Source organism: Triticum dicoccoides, chromosome 1B (assembly GCF_002162155.2).
Source record: "Triticum dicoccoides isolate Atlit2015 ecotype Zavitan chromosome 1B, WEW_v2.0, whole genome shotgun sequence".
NCBI lineage: Eukaryota > Viridiplantae > Streptophyta > Magnoliopsida > Poales > Poaceae > Triticum > Triticum dicoccoides.
Window position 1 is genome coordinate 184,300,015 of NC_041381.1, and position 15,164 is coordinate 184,315,178.

General features: G+C 44.3%; 1 protein-coding gene across 1 annotated transcript; it reads left to right on the forward strand.

The window, feature by feature from the left end:
• Positions 1-7,297: 7,297 nt before the first annotated feature.
• Positions 7,298-10,010, forward strand: LOC119303556 (DNA-directed RNA polymerase V subunit 7-like). The gene is made up of 2 exons (XM_037580690.1): positions 7,298-7,407; positions 9,292-10,010. The coding sequence occupies exon 2, from the start codon at positions 9,302-9,304 to the stop codon at positions 9,827-9,829; it is 528 nt and encodes a 175-aa protein (XP_037436587.1). The 5' UTR covers positions 7,298-7,407; positions 9,292-9,301; the 3' UTR covers positions 9,830-10,010.
• Positions 10,011-15,164: the final 5,154 nt, after the last annotated feature.

The window sequence follows — 15,164 nt, forward strand, 5'->3', positions numbered from 1 at the left end:
GGATTGATAAGCTCGAACCCAAAGCGGATAAAATGCATCTTCATAGGACACCCAAAACAGTTGGGTATACCTCCTAATTCAGATCCGAAAGCAATATGGATTGTTTCTTGAATCGGGTCCTTTCTCGAGGAAAGGTTTCTCTCGAAAGAATTGAGTGGGGGGATGGTGGAGACTTGATGAGGTTATTGAACCGTCACTTCAACTAGTGTGTAGCAAGGCATAGGAAGTTGTTCCTGTGGCACCTACACCAATTGAAGTAGAAGCTTATGATAGTGATCATGAAGTTTTGGATCAAGTCACTACCGTACCTCGTAGGGTGACAAGGATGCGTACCACTTCAGAGTGGTACGGTAATCCTGTCTTGAAGGTCATGTTGCTAGACAACAATGAACCTACGAGCTATGGAGAAGCGATGGTGGGCCCATATTTCGACAAATGTATAGAAGACATGAAATCCGAGATAGGATCCATGTATCAGAACAAAGCATGGACTTTGGTGGACTTGCCCAATGATTGGCAAGCCATTGAGATAAATGGATCTTTAAGAAGAAGACGGACGTCTACGGTAATGTCACTGTCTATGAAGCTCGACTTGTGGCGAAGAGTTTTTCACAAGTTCAAGGAGTTGACTACGATGAGATTTTCTCATCCGTAGCGATGCTTAAGTCCGTCGGAATCACGTTAGCATTAGCTGCATTTATGAAATTTGGCAGATGGATGTCAAAACGAGTTTCCTTACCAGTTTTTGTAAGGAAAGGTTGTATGTGATACAATCAGAAAGGTTTTGTCGATCCTAAGGATGCTAAAAGGTATGCTAGCTCCAGCAATCCTTCTAGGGACTGGAGTAAGCATCTCGGAGTTGGAATGTATGCTTTGATGAGATGATCAAAGATTTTGGGTGTATACAAAGTTTATGAGAAACTTGTATTTCCAAAGAAGTGAGTGGGAGCACTATAAAATTTCTGATGAGTATATGTTGTTGACATATTGTTGATCGGAAATGATGTAGAATTTCTGGAAAGCATATAGGGTTATTTGAAAGGTGTTTTTCAATAGAAAACCTGGATTAAGCTACTTGAACATTAAGCATCAAGATCTATGAGGATAGATCAAAAACGCTCAATAGTACTTTCAAATGAGCACATACCTTGACATAATCTTGAAGGTGTTCAAGATGGATCAGTCAAAGAAGGAGTTCTTGCCTGAGTAGTAAGGTACGAAGTTAAGACTTAAAGCTCGACCACGGCAGAAAAGAGAGAAAGGACGAAGGTCGTCCCCTATGCTTTAGACGTAGGCTCTACAGTATGCTATGCTAAGTACCGCACCTGATGTGTGCCTTGCCACATGTCTGGCAAGAGAGTACAAAGGTGATCAAGGAGTGGATCATCAGATAGCGGTCAAAGTTATCCTTAGAGGACTAAGGAATTTTCTCGATTATGGAGGTGGTAAAAGAGTTCGTCGTAAAGGGTTACGTCGATGCAAGCTTGACACCTATCCGGATAGCTCTAAGTAGAGATACCGGATACGTATAATGGAGCAACAATTTAGAATAGCTCCAAGTAGAACAGTTATTTGGAATAGCTCCAAATAGAGCGTGGTAGCTGCATCTAGGAGATGACATAGAGATTTGTAAAGCACACACGGATCTGAAAGGTTCAGACCCGATTGACTATAACCTCTCTCACAAGCATAACATGATCAAACCCAGAACTCTTGGGTGTTAGTCACATGGGGATGTGACCTTGAGTGTTAATCACATATCGATGTGAACTGGATTATTGACTCTAGTGCAAGTGGGAGACTGTTGGAAATATGCCCTAGAGGCAATAATAAATATGTTATTATTATATTTCTTTGTTCATGATAATAGTCTTTTATTCATGCTATAACTTTATTATCCGGAAATCGTAATACACGTGTGAATACATAGACAACACCATGTCCCTAGTAAGCCTCTAGTTGACTAGCTCATTGATCAATAGATGGTTACGGTTTCCTGACCATGGACATTGGATGTCATTGATAACGGGATCACATCATTAGGAGAATGATGTGATGGACAAGACCCAATCCTAAGCCTAGCATAGAGATCATGTAGTTCGTATGCTCAAGCTTTTCTAATGTCAAGTATCTTTTCCTTAGACCATGAGATTGTGCAACTCCCGGATACCGTAGGAATGCTTTGGGTGTACCAAACGTCACAATGTAACTGGGTGGCTATAAAGGTGCATTACAGGTATCTTCGAAAGTGTCTGTTGGGTTGGCACGAATCGAGACTGGGATTTGTCACTCCGTGTAAACGGAGAGGTATCTCTGGGCCCACTCGGTAGGACATCATCATAATGTGCACAATGTGACCAAGGGGTTGATCACGGGATGATGTGTTACGGAACGAGTAAAGAGACTTGCCGGTAACGAGATTGAACAAGGTATCGGTATACCGACGATCGAATCTCGGGCAAGTAAAATACCGCTAGACAAAGGGAATTGTATACGGGATCGATTGAGTCCTTGACATCGTGGTTCATCCGATGAGATCATCGTGGAACATGTGGGAGCCAACATGGGTATCTAGATCCCGCTGTTGGTTATTGACCGGAGAACGTCTCGGTCATGTCTGCATGATTCCCGAACCCGTAGGGTCTACACACTTAAGGTTCGATGACGCTAGGGTTATAAAGGAAGTTTGTATGTGGTTACCGAATGTTGTTCGGAGTCCCGGATGAGATCCCGGACGTCACGAGGAGTTCCGGAATGGTCCGGAGGTAAAGATTTATATATGGAAGTCCTGTTTTGGTCGCCGGAAAAGTTTCGCACTTTATCGGTATTGTACCGGGAGTGCCGAAAAGGGTCCGGGGGTCCACCGGGGGGGTCCACCTGCCCCGGGGGGCCACATGGGCTGTAGGGGGTGCGCCTTGGCCTATATGGGCCAAGGGCACCAGCCCCAAGAGGCCCATGCGCCAAGGAAACTTGGGGAGGGAAGAGTCCTCAAGGGGGAAGGCACCTCCGAGGTGCCTTGGGGAGGATGGACTCCTTCCCCCCTCTTGGCCGCACCCCTTCCTTGGAGGAAGGGGCAAGGCTGCGTCTCCCCCCTCTCCCTTGCCCCTATATATAGTGGAGGGGAGGGAGGGCATCCATACCTGAGTCCCTGGCGCCTCCCTCCCTCCCGTGACACCTCGTCTCCCATAGGTGCTTGGCAAAGCCCTGCAGGATTGCCACGCTCCTCCATCACCACCACGCCGTTGTGCTGCTGCTGGATGGAGTCTTCCTCAACCTCTCCCTCTCTCCTTGCTAGATCAAGGCGTGGGAGACGTCACCGGGCTGTACGTGTGTTGAACGCGGAGGTGCCGTCTGTTCGGCACTAGGATCATCGGTGATCTGAATCACGACGAGTACGACTCCATCAACCCCGTTCTCTTGAATGCTTCCGCTTAGCGATCTACAAGGGTATGTAGATGCACTCTCCTTCCCCTCGTTGCTGGTTTCTCCATAGATAGATCTTGGTGACACGTAGGAAAATTTTGAATTTCTGCTACGTTCCCCAACACCTGGCACCTTCCAGGGTTCTCTAAACAATACATTGAAACATGTCAACAGAAAGAACACTCTTTGTTTCTTCGATGATATCCTTGTCTTCAGCAAAACTTACAAGGAGCACCTTGCTCATGTCAGAAGAGTATTGGAATTACTCAGAGCTGACCAGTGGAAGGTTAAGTTGTCCAAATGTGCTTTTGCTCAACAACAAATTGATTATCTGGGCCACACTATTAGTGCTGCAGGTGTATCCACTGATTCTTCTAAAATATCCACTGTTCAGAACTAGCCTACCCCTTCTAATGTGAAGGAAGTGAGAGGATTTCTTGGTCTTAGTGGGTATTACAGGAAATTCATCCAGCATTATGGCATAATCAGCAAACCACTGACTGAACTCCTCAAGAAGGGAGTACCATTTGTATGGTCCTCAGTTACTGCAGAAGCATTTGCTATCCTGAAGCAGAAATTGATTGAGGCTCCTGTTTTAGCTCTTCCTCAGTTTAATAAACCTTTTGTTATTGAAACAGATGCCTGTGACAAAGGGATTGGAGCAGTCTTAATGCAAGAAGGTCATCCCCTGGCTTATGTCAGTAAAGCTCTGGGGCCCAAAAACAGGGGACTGTCAGTCTATGAGAAGGAATACATGGCTATTTTGCTAGCTGTGGAACAGTGGAGACCTTACTTACAGATGCAACATTTTGTGATCAAAACTGATCAGAAAAGTTTGGTCCATCTGCAGAACCAAAAACTACATACTGTTTGGCAACAGAAAGCTCTCACCAAGTTAATGGGGCTGGATTATGAGATTGTATATAAGAAAGGGGTTGAGAATTCTGTAGCAGATGCCCTGTCCAGGAGACCACCAGATCAACGATTGTTTTCTATATCTAAGATACAGCCAGTATGGATGACTGAAGTAATTGACAGTTACAATGATGACAAGTATGCTATTGAACTCCTGCAACAACTGGCTCTGAACCCTGTTGCTAGACCCAATCACCAATTGCTGCAAGGGATAATTAGATATAAAGGAGCCATATGGATAGGTAATAAGCAAGAACTACATGATAAAAATTTTGCTGCCTTCCATGACAGCCTAGTAGGTGGCCATTCGGGGTTCCCTGTTACCTATCACAGGATACATTCTCTGTTCAGATGGTCAGGAATGAAGAAATTCATCAAAGATAAAGTACAATCTTGCATTGTCTGTCAACAAGCTAAGCCGGAAAGGGTTAACTACCCAGGGTTGCTGTCCCCTCTGCCAGTTCCTAAGAAAGCTTGGGAATATGTTACTATGGATTTCATTTCTGGCTTGCCAGTCTCAGGTCAATTTGATTGCATATTCTTGGTTATTGACAAGTTCACTAAATATGGACATTTCATGCCCTTGAAGCACCCTTTCACTGCTGCTAAGGTTGCTGAAGTGTTCCTAGATAATGTGTATAAGTTGCATGGGATGCCAGAGTATATAGTGTCAGACAGAGACCCTGTTTTGACTAGTGCATTTTGGCAAACCTTGGTCAAAAGAACTGGCACCCATCTTAATATGAGTACTGCTTATCATCCAGCTACTGCTGGGCAGACTGAGAGAGTGAATCAACAAGTTGAGTGTTATCTCAGGAGTTTTATCAGTGCACATCCTAAACAATGGAGCAAGTGGCTTTCAATGTGTGAGTTCTGGTATAATACTAATTGGCATTCTGCAGTGGGCAAGACTCCCTTTGAGATTTTGTACGGCCATCCTCCTAGGTACTTTGGCATCACTGCTAGTGACACTGTGGCTTCTCCTGATATCCAGCAGTGGTTATTAGAAAGGCAGACTGTGTTAGATTCTGTCACCCAACATCTGCACAGGGCTCAACAGAGAATGAAAGCTCAAGCTGATAAGCACCAAACTGAACGTGTCTTTGAAGTTGGTGAATGGGTTTTTCTCAAGCTCCAACCTTATGTCCAGTCCTCAGTTGTTCGTCGAGCAAATCACAAACTCTCCTTCAAATACTTTGGTCCATATAAAATTCTGGGCAAGATTGGTGAAGTGGCATACAAGCTGGAGTTGCCTGCTACTAGCAAAGTCCATCCAGTATTCCATGTATCGCAACTCAAGAAGGTAATCTCTCCTGGTACAGCGGTTGTTCCTAATCTTCCGTCCCAATTTTCTGAGCTGCAGGTGCCAGTGCAAGTGCTTCAGTCTCGAGTGCATCAGGTTGGTCAGAAAACAGTGGCGCAGGGCCTGATACTGTGGAGTGGTTCTTCTCCGGATGAAGCTACGTGGGAAGACCTGGAGTCTCTGCGGCAACAATTCCCTCGCGCTGCGGCTTGGGGTCAAGTCGCTACTCAACGAAGGGGGGATGTCAGCGAACCACTGTCTACTGACGAAGGAGGAACTGCTACGACTACAACTGATGTCGACAACAGCAAGACAGCTACAGCGCCAGAACCGAGGCCCAAGTCCACTCGGCCCAGGAAGATACCCCGGTGGCTTGCAAGCCCAAACTAGGCCCGTTGATTCGGGTGTAATATTACTTATAGCCGTTAGTGGCTTTCCTTTTGCTTTCGGCGATGGACTCGGTGGCTACGACCAACCTTGTATCTGATACAGACGTGAGGGTGGTTGGGAGGAACACGCTTGTCAAATTCAAATTCTAGATCGAATCCCCAACTTTGGACATGGCCATGTGAGCTAGATCTAAGTGCCTCACAGTGATGCAAGGAAATGTGAAAATCATTGCAAGCCCAATTTAGTGCTCACACCAACCAGCGCATCGAACCCAACCACTCGTCTTATTCTCCTCCCCTTTGACTTCTCCACTGGATTCCCCTCGACTCAGCTGAAGGCGGCGTGGTATGAGTGCTTCATCCCAACGGTAAGGAAGCCCTTCGCTCGCCTTGGATTCTTGATCTTTCCCTCACAAATCGAACTCGTTCTCCCTCAACAAGAACCCAGCTAGTCGCGGATTGTTTGCTCTTGGCGCGTTGCGATTGAATTCTCAGGTCACAGCGGCTCACGGGATGCATCCGCGCCCATTATGCATCCTACTAGGCTTTTCAGGCGTCGCCGCTCGCTAGGCTAGTTCGTGGGCCATGGCCCAATTCCCTCTCAGCCCTCTAGCTCGCTCGCGAGCTTTGTTGTTTTCATTCGCTATTCTTATTGTATTGTCATAGTTCATGCAATAAAAATTTCATGAATTCGAAGAACCAAGCAGTTTTGAAAAAAGTTCAAAAAACCAGTTGACCGTTCACCATCAAAAACTAAAAAAATCATTTTAAAAATCAGTCATTTTAAAATGTCATTTAAAACAAATTAACAAAATTTGAAAATAGTTTGTCATTTTAAAAAAAGTTCACCAAATTTGAAAAAAATCACGAATTTTGAAAAGTTCATAAAAATTGTGAAAATTTGTAAAGTATTTCCTGGGATTTTTTAAAAAGTTCACAAATTTGAAAAACAAAATCATGAGATTCGCACAAAAAATTAGAAAACAAAATTTGCGAAATTGAATAAAAATTTATACTAATTAAAATTTGAAGAATGTTCACACATTTAGCAAACGGAAAAAATAAGAAAGTAAAACCCAAAAAATTAAAAACGGAATAAAAGACCTGGTCCAGATAAACCAGAAACAAAAAAGAAAAAACCGACTGGGACGAAATCCGGCTATGATCATGTGGGCCGGGCATTTTAGTAGGGACGGGGGGATCGGGCGTGGGCGCCAGTTAGCAGAATAGCAACTGCCGCCTGAAGCGCCGAATAGGAAAGGGGAAAAACGAACCAGCCCACCGAACTCGTCTTCTCCTCCTCCCCTTCGTCTTCTCCTCCACTGGACCCCCCTCGACTCGGCTGAAGGCGGCGTGCACGGATCCTTCACCTCAACGGTAAGGAAAACCCTTCTTCCGCCGCGAATTCTTAATCTTTACCTCGCAAATCGAACTCGTTCTCCCTCCGGCAGCAACCCAGTTAGTCGCGGATTGTTTGCTTTGGCGCGTGGCGATCGAATTCTCGGGTGGCGGCGGCGCGCGGGATGCATCCGCCCGCTGCGCATCCTGCTAGGGTTTACTGCCTTTTACCCCCAAATCCTTCCATTTTTCTGTGTGTTTGATATGATGGTTTTCACATGATCTCGTTTCCCCCAAATTTTGTGGGGTTTAACTAAACCTCACCCGGTGCTTTATTAAGTCTGCCCCTAGAGTCTAGAGAGGAGTCGAGTTGATGTATTTCCTGAGAATCGGAGTAAAGATCTGCTACTCGTATTGAGACTAGGGCATGTAATTCTTTTAGAGTCTTCAAAAGTCTGGAATTCATTGTGAGAAAGTGTCCCTCTTTTTATGGCGCCTGACTATAGAACCAGGTTGAAATGTTGCATTTCAAGGACATATGATCTGGGTCCTTTTCTCATTAAAATTATGTTTCTCAGTTATCTTATCTCGGAATTGCACAGTAATATGAACAAAGAATTAACTGGTGTTTACAGCACGGTAATGGACTTGGTGCTGGTATGTACTGGTGTTTTTTCCATTTAGTTCGATCATGTTAAAAGTGTTGACATGCCCTCATAACAAAAGCTTGAGCTGACTAATTTTAGCAGGCAAGAAGCTGTGATTTTCTTTTTAACTGGCAGGAAGCTGTGATTGATTAGGTCATGTTCAGTAAGTTTATAGCTGCTGGACTTTTGGTCATTACAGTAGGCTAACCTACTGTTAAAAACTTAAAATTATCATCAATAATAAGTAGAAATCTAGTAGTACCAATAGTTGGAATCTTGAGATGTTAGAACATAGCAACAGATGTCCTCTCTACTGCTGACTTGAGAATAGGCAAATGAACTAGCTGAGACAAACTTGTCTATGCAATGACGCTGCAGACAACACAGGGTCCAAAACGCTGGTGCATGTGTGCATGTCAATTGCACGTAGAGGTGTTTGATTGCTGAGCTGTAGTTGCGTTGGTTAAATGAGAATCGCTTTATGCCATTAGCACACAATGTTGGAGTGCCATTATATTAACTAGTTGCGTCAGTTGTTTTGGATTTACTTGTTTTCAGTAACTATTGTTTGTATTGAGGTTGGTGCGAGCTTTTCATATAAGAATGCTTCAGCACTATTCTTTTGGTAAAATTTTTATAATTTGGCAAATTGATCCCTTTTTAGAATCGTTGTGTACGTTATACAGCAAATAGGTCTAAATTCCTGAGAATATATTATTCACAGCAAATAAAAACCATGAATATGAGCTTTCATTGTAGCATGCCTAGTATATTATTCTGTTTTCTAGAAAAAGTAGAAACACCATGGTTCTGTTCATCTGTAGGAAATCTCAAGTAGAAACACTCTGGCCAGCATTTTCCCCCTCTTTACTACTACCTCCGATCCATAATAAGTGTCGCATACTCTTGCGTATTCTACAAAAATTATAAGTGTCGCAGTTTGAATTCAAAACTGTGACACTTATTATGGATCGGAGGTAGTACTCCCTCCGTCCCAAAATAAGTGTCTCAACTTTGTACTAGCTCTAATACAAATTTGTACTAAGCTCAAGACAGTTATTTTGGGACGGAGGAAGTAGTATTTTATTTGTTGCTCATAGTTTGATTTAATGGTTGTTTTTGGACAGTAAATTTGCAATGGGTTGCGTATATAACAGAAGAAATCTCGTTTTTGTTTTTCTGCCCTGTAATCCTTAAGCACGAAGCATAATATTCAGTGAAGGATTGTTGCACCACTTGAAGGCCTATGTTCATGTATAAATTTGACTTTTGGCAGGTAGTCAACCATGGTTTTCCTTCAGGCAGAGATGTGCTGGAATGTACTGATCTCAGCTGGTCAGCTGAGCCCCAAGGGTCTGCTGCTCCGCAAGTCTATCATTGTGCGTCTTCTGGAGGACGTAACCAACAGGAAGGCCTCCAAGGAGCATGGCTACTACATTGCTGTCAATGGGTTGAAGGAGATATCTGATGGGAAAATTCGTGAGCTGACCGGAGACGTTCTTTTCCCGGTCACATTCACCTGCATCACTCAGAGGCCTATGAAGGGTGAGATCTTGGTCGGCTCCGTGGAGAAGATCCTCAAGCATGGCGTGTTCCTCAAATCTGGGCCAATTGAAAACATCTTCATGTCGGAGAAGTCAATGAGCGACTACAAGTACATGGGTGGCGAGAACCCCATGTTCATGAAGGACTACTCGAAGCTGGAGAAGTACACCATCGTGCGCTTCAAGGTCATGGGGTTCTGCTGGATGGAAGCAGATCGCCAGTTCCGGCTTCTCGCGACGATGGCTGGTGATTACCTTGGGCCGCTGTGATCAGCTTCGACAGGTTAAACATGCATGGTCCCTGCTTTGTATTTTGTTATCCTGGTGGATGATTGGATGGGTCTGCAATGTACATCGGAGTTTCTATCCAAAATTTGGGATCATTTTTAGGATTCACAAACATTTTTCATGAAATTTTGGACATGTTTTGAATTTGTGAACAATTTCCGAGGTCGTGAACATTGTTTGTATTTCTGAAGAAAATTCAAAATCATGAAAAAACATTTAATTCACGGGTACAATTTGGAATTTGTGAACATTTTACAAAATCACAAACAGTTTTTGAATTGACGGATATTTTTTAAATCACTTTTTTTTTCAAACTGATGTACAGTCTTGGAATTCATGGACAATTTTTAGATTCATGAAAACTACAAAATCACAAATATTTTTTGAGTTCATGAACATTTGTTGAAATCCCATAACACCTTTTGTATTCATCGACAATTTTCAAATTTAATAATAGTTTTTGAATTCTCGAATATTTTTTGAAATCACGGACATTTTTTCAATTCACGATTTTTTATATTGTCACATTTTGTATTTACGAACATATTTTAAATTCATGACTTGCAAATTTATGAACTTTATTTGAATTCATGAATATTTTCAAATCCGCTAATGTTTTTGAATTCATGAATATTTTTTGAACTGGAGCATATTTTTCAAACTTACCAATATTTTCTTAATCTTCAAACACCTTTGAATTCAGAAATATTTTTTGAACTCCTGCACATTTTCAAACTTAAGAATATTTTCTAAATCTTTGAACACTTTTAAATTCATGAATATTTTCCAAATTCATGAACATATTTTGGTTTCATGATTTATTTTGAATTCACGAAGTATTTGTAGATTTCGCAACATTATCTAATCAAATCCTTATACTTTTATCAACTTTTGGTGAACATTTTATGAATTTTGAAAAAAGAAAAGCAAAAAATGAAGAAAAAAATGAATGTGCTGCACACCTCACACTAGGCCGGCCCAAAACGGACGGGTTGGGGCGCGTTTGCTCGTAGGTCCATAGGAGGTCCGCATGGGAAATGTATCCGGTGCACCGTGATGCTACCGGTGCACCGGATGCCGTAGAACATTTTAAGAAATTGAAAAGAAAAATCTCGCACATTGACACAACATAGTGTATTTTTTTAGAAACACCTGCAATTTTTTTTAGAACGAAGACGCTTAGACGCGTCCGGCTTTAAATTAATAAAGCCCACAACAGGCAACGTATCGGACTTAGTCCCGAAACAGACGACACGAGCACGGAGGCTCCCGGCCAGTGTTAACTTAAAGTTTACACGCGAAAGACCTGACCAGATTAAGTGCGAAACGAGTACATGGCTCATAGCCAGAGCTTAGAGCACGCAGGCTCGCTCAATCACGCAGCAAAAGGGCCACACTCACGACGGAGACGTGGCGGGAGGCTCCCTAGCCAAAATGTAGACGACGCGCAGACGATCTTGGGCATGCTTCATCTTGTCAGCATCCTTGCGCCTCACCAACGGACTCCACTGCTGCAAGAAGAGATTGCATTTATAGATGATGTTAGCCGGGTGCATTGGGAATATACCCTCGATCGCAAGTTTATTCCTAGTTAGCCAAAGAGACCAAGCTAGGGCTCTGATACAGCTCCACAGCACGCGATTGTTGCCTCCCGAAGCAGAGGCAAATAAGCCCGCAAGATCGGAGGTCGATCGCGGGTTTCAAGAGGTGTTAGCAGCTGCTCGGACCGCACTCCATGCAAAACGAGCTAACGGGCAGCGAAAGAAAACATGATTCGCATCTTCCGCAACGTGACAGATCGCGCAAGTGCCCGTCGACGGGCCATTCCGTTTGGCCACGTTAGCCGAGGTGGGCAGTCTATTGCGAAACAGCTGCCAAAAGAACACCTTAATCTTGAGCAGGAGACGCGCGGTCCAGAGTCCTTTTGGCACTAGGCAGGCCTGGCTCTGGCACATCTTTCGGTACAAGGATTTGACCGAGAACTTGCCGGAAGGGGTGAGTGACCACGTCACGGTGTCCGCGTGCATGGAAAGCGACACTGGTGTGATGAGCTCACGCAACTCCGCTAGGTGGGCAAGTTCTGTTCCCGTTAGCTCGCGCCTGAAACAGAGCGCAGGTGGGGAGGAGGCAAGCGCCGAGGCTACGCTCAAGTCCGGGTTGACCGCCTGGGCGTATAGGTCCTGGAAAACGGACCAGAGGGGTTGAGATCCTACCCAATGATCCAACCAGAACCGGGCCGAACGGCCATTGCCGACGGAGAACTTGGCTCCCAAGGCGAAGGCTGGCCGAACCGCTTGAAGGTCATTCCAAAATGGTGAACCCCTGGCCACACCTTCAAAGAAGTTCCCAGACGGGAAGTACTTAGATCAAAGCAGATCAACCCACAGGCCTGTCGCCCCCTGCGACAGCTTCCAGATCCACTTACACATGAGCGCAATGTTGAGGATTCTGGTGTTCGTGATCCCTAGCCCTCCCTGGGCCTTCGGACGACACACCGCATCCCAACGAACCATGTGGTATTTGCGCTTAGGTCCCGTTCCTTCCCAAAAGAAACGGGACCGGGGAGTGTCCATCCTGGCATGCACCCCATCGGCCAAAAGGAATAGCCCCATTGCGAATTGAGGCAACGAGGAGAGGCTCGAATTTGTGAGCACCAACCTGGCTGCGGAGGAGAGAAACTTACCCCTCCAAGGGCAAACCCGTCCACCCACCTTGGTCCACAACAGGGCCCAGCCATCGATCTTAATGCGCTTAGCATCTAACGGAAGGCCCAGATAGGTAAACGGGAGTTTGCCTAACTTGCAATTTAGCAGGTCCGCGACTCGCCTACTATCCTGCGCATCCAAGCCCATAGACATCACTTCGCTCTTATGGAAGTTTATCTTAAGACCCGACATAAGTTCAAAGCTAATGAGTAGAGCTTTGACTGTAGCAATGCTGTGCAGGTCTGGTTGGAACAATAGAAGCGTATCGTCCGCGTATTGCAAGTGAGAGATCCCCCCTGGGATGAGGTGTCCCAACATCCCTTTGATGTGGCCAGCCTCCGTGGCTTTCTGCAGCATGGCAGCCAACGCATCGGCAATAAAGATAAATAGGAGAGGAGACATGGGGTCGCCTTGGCGCAATCCACGCTTGTTCCTGAAGAAGTTCCCTACTTCTCCGTTAATTTATTCATACTCATAACAATTACAGGTACACTAATTCGGATCTAAAATCCAAGAAAATACAAAGTAACTCCTATGACTACGAATTACAATGATATCTCTTGGAAACACCTTCTTCGCTGCATCAATCTCTGTTAGAAGAAACACCTTCTTCGCTGCATCAATTGTTGAAAAGAATTACAATGATATCTCTTAGAAACACCTTCTCATAAAATACGATGATCACTAGATGATGACGAAGACCGTAGTACTGTGAAGATGCGAGGCCCCCCCACCTCTAGGCGCCAAGATGACAGTCGGAGGTGAGGGGACCAAAAAATTCCTGGCGGCGGCGGCGCTGCTGCAAACCTTCGCTAGTCCGTTTTGATGATCTGGTGGTTCCTAACATTCGTGTAACAACATTTAAACATTTCTTGAGATCCAGAATTGAGGTCAATGCGATAATGAGCCAAAAGTAAAGCCCAACTTATGTTATGTACTACTATTCAGTGATTAATTTGTCTTTTGTTTTTTAAGCTATGTTTCGAATTTTGACTTCAAAGTTTATCACAACCTACATTGATGTTGTGTGAATGAGCTAATTTTTGAACCTTTTAAAAAGAGGTAAATACACCACAAGTGCCTAAACTTGTCCGGCGTGGTCAGTTTAGTGCCTAAAGTTGCAAAATACGTAAAAGTGATGCCATAACTTGTCCAAATGGTGCATATACGGTGCCTTCGCTCGTACGCCGCCGTATGTGCCGCCCGCGTGGCTTGACAGTTGGCGTATGGCCCACATGTCAGTGTGTGTGAGCGTTGGCAGAGCTGGGTGAGACAGGCGCTGTGGTTATTTTGCAGAAAATCCCTTGGGATTTAATTAATTATCGCAAAAAGTCCCTCCAAACGCGGAAAGTGATTGCATGTTATGTTTGCGCATAGGTACCTAGAAGTGCCTTTTCAATCTAACTTCTCACCGCTTCGTTTCCCTGTCTCTGCTTTCTTTCTCGCACCACTCGCGGTCAATCCAAGGCGACGGTGGCCGAGGTCGTGCGGCACGGCGACCGGCGTCGGAGGCGATGGACGACCCACGTCGTCGTCTTCCAGGCAAAGCAGCTCCTTCGTATGGTAAGTCACACCCTCCTTGTTTTACTTCATGCCGAGTATCTCTTCAACGTCCATGGCGTTGGGCATGGGTTGCTGGAGTGAGAGTAATTTTCTGGCGTGCTTGATCTTCATCTTTCGTCCATGCTATGCGAGATACTGTGTATGTGGATTGTTGCGGAGTAGATATGCGCACATTGTTCCTGAATTTTGCTAGGGTTTATTCGAGGTTTTTGAAAGTAGGCGCCTTTTCTTTTCGAAGTAGTCGGTCATGCTTGTGTGCGCAACAAATTAGACTATAATATTTCTCAGATGTTATCATTTGCCTTGTTGGTCATTTCTGCTCAGATCTGGAGATTGTTCGAATTGAAAAATTAGCAAGATTTGTAACTGTATTTTGGGTACAGATGATGCATAGTTAACTGAATTTGGTGACACCTGATTGTACAGTTAACTGAATGTTCGTGACAAAAGATGTACTGAATGTGTGCACTGCACTGAACTAAATATTTGTGTTGAATGTGTGCAAGTGCAATGCGTTAGGATGTAATGAATGTGTGCAGTGTATGTAAAGTAGAAAACTAAACTGTTCTGCATAATTAACTGGTATTTTGTTGTATTGAATAGTACAGATCACTAAATATTGGGTGATGTACGAAGCAAAGGCACCGTACATACATCATTTGGACAAGTTATGTCATCACTTTTACGTATTTTGCAACTTTAGGCATTAAACTGACCGCGCCGGATAAATTTAGGCATTTATGGTATATTTACCTCTTTTAAAAATGTGCAAACGTAAGTTGGGCACTGGTTCGGCCAAGCAGGGAACTACGAACCCTCAAAAATACAAAGCAGAGAACAACGAACTTGCTGTGATGCTAGTTGGGCGAATAAACACAACAAATGCAACTTTAATTCATGATCCAGCTGGAGGCATTCTCCCTTGCGACTTGTGAGGACAGATCGAGGAAGCTCTCACATTTCTGCTCTCACATTTCTGGAGGCATTCTCCCTTGTGATTATATGAATTTTCATATAATCAGCTCAAAAAGAGCCTGTCATACAAGGGT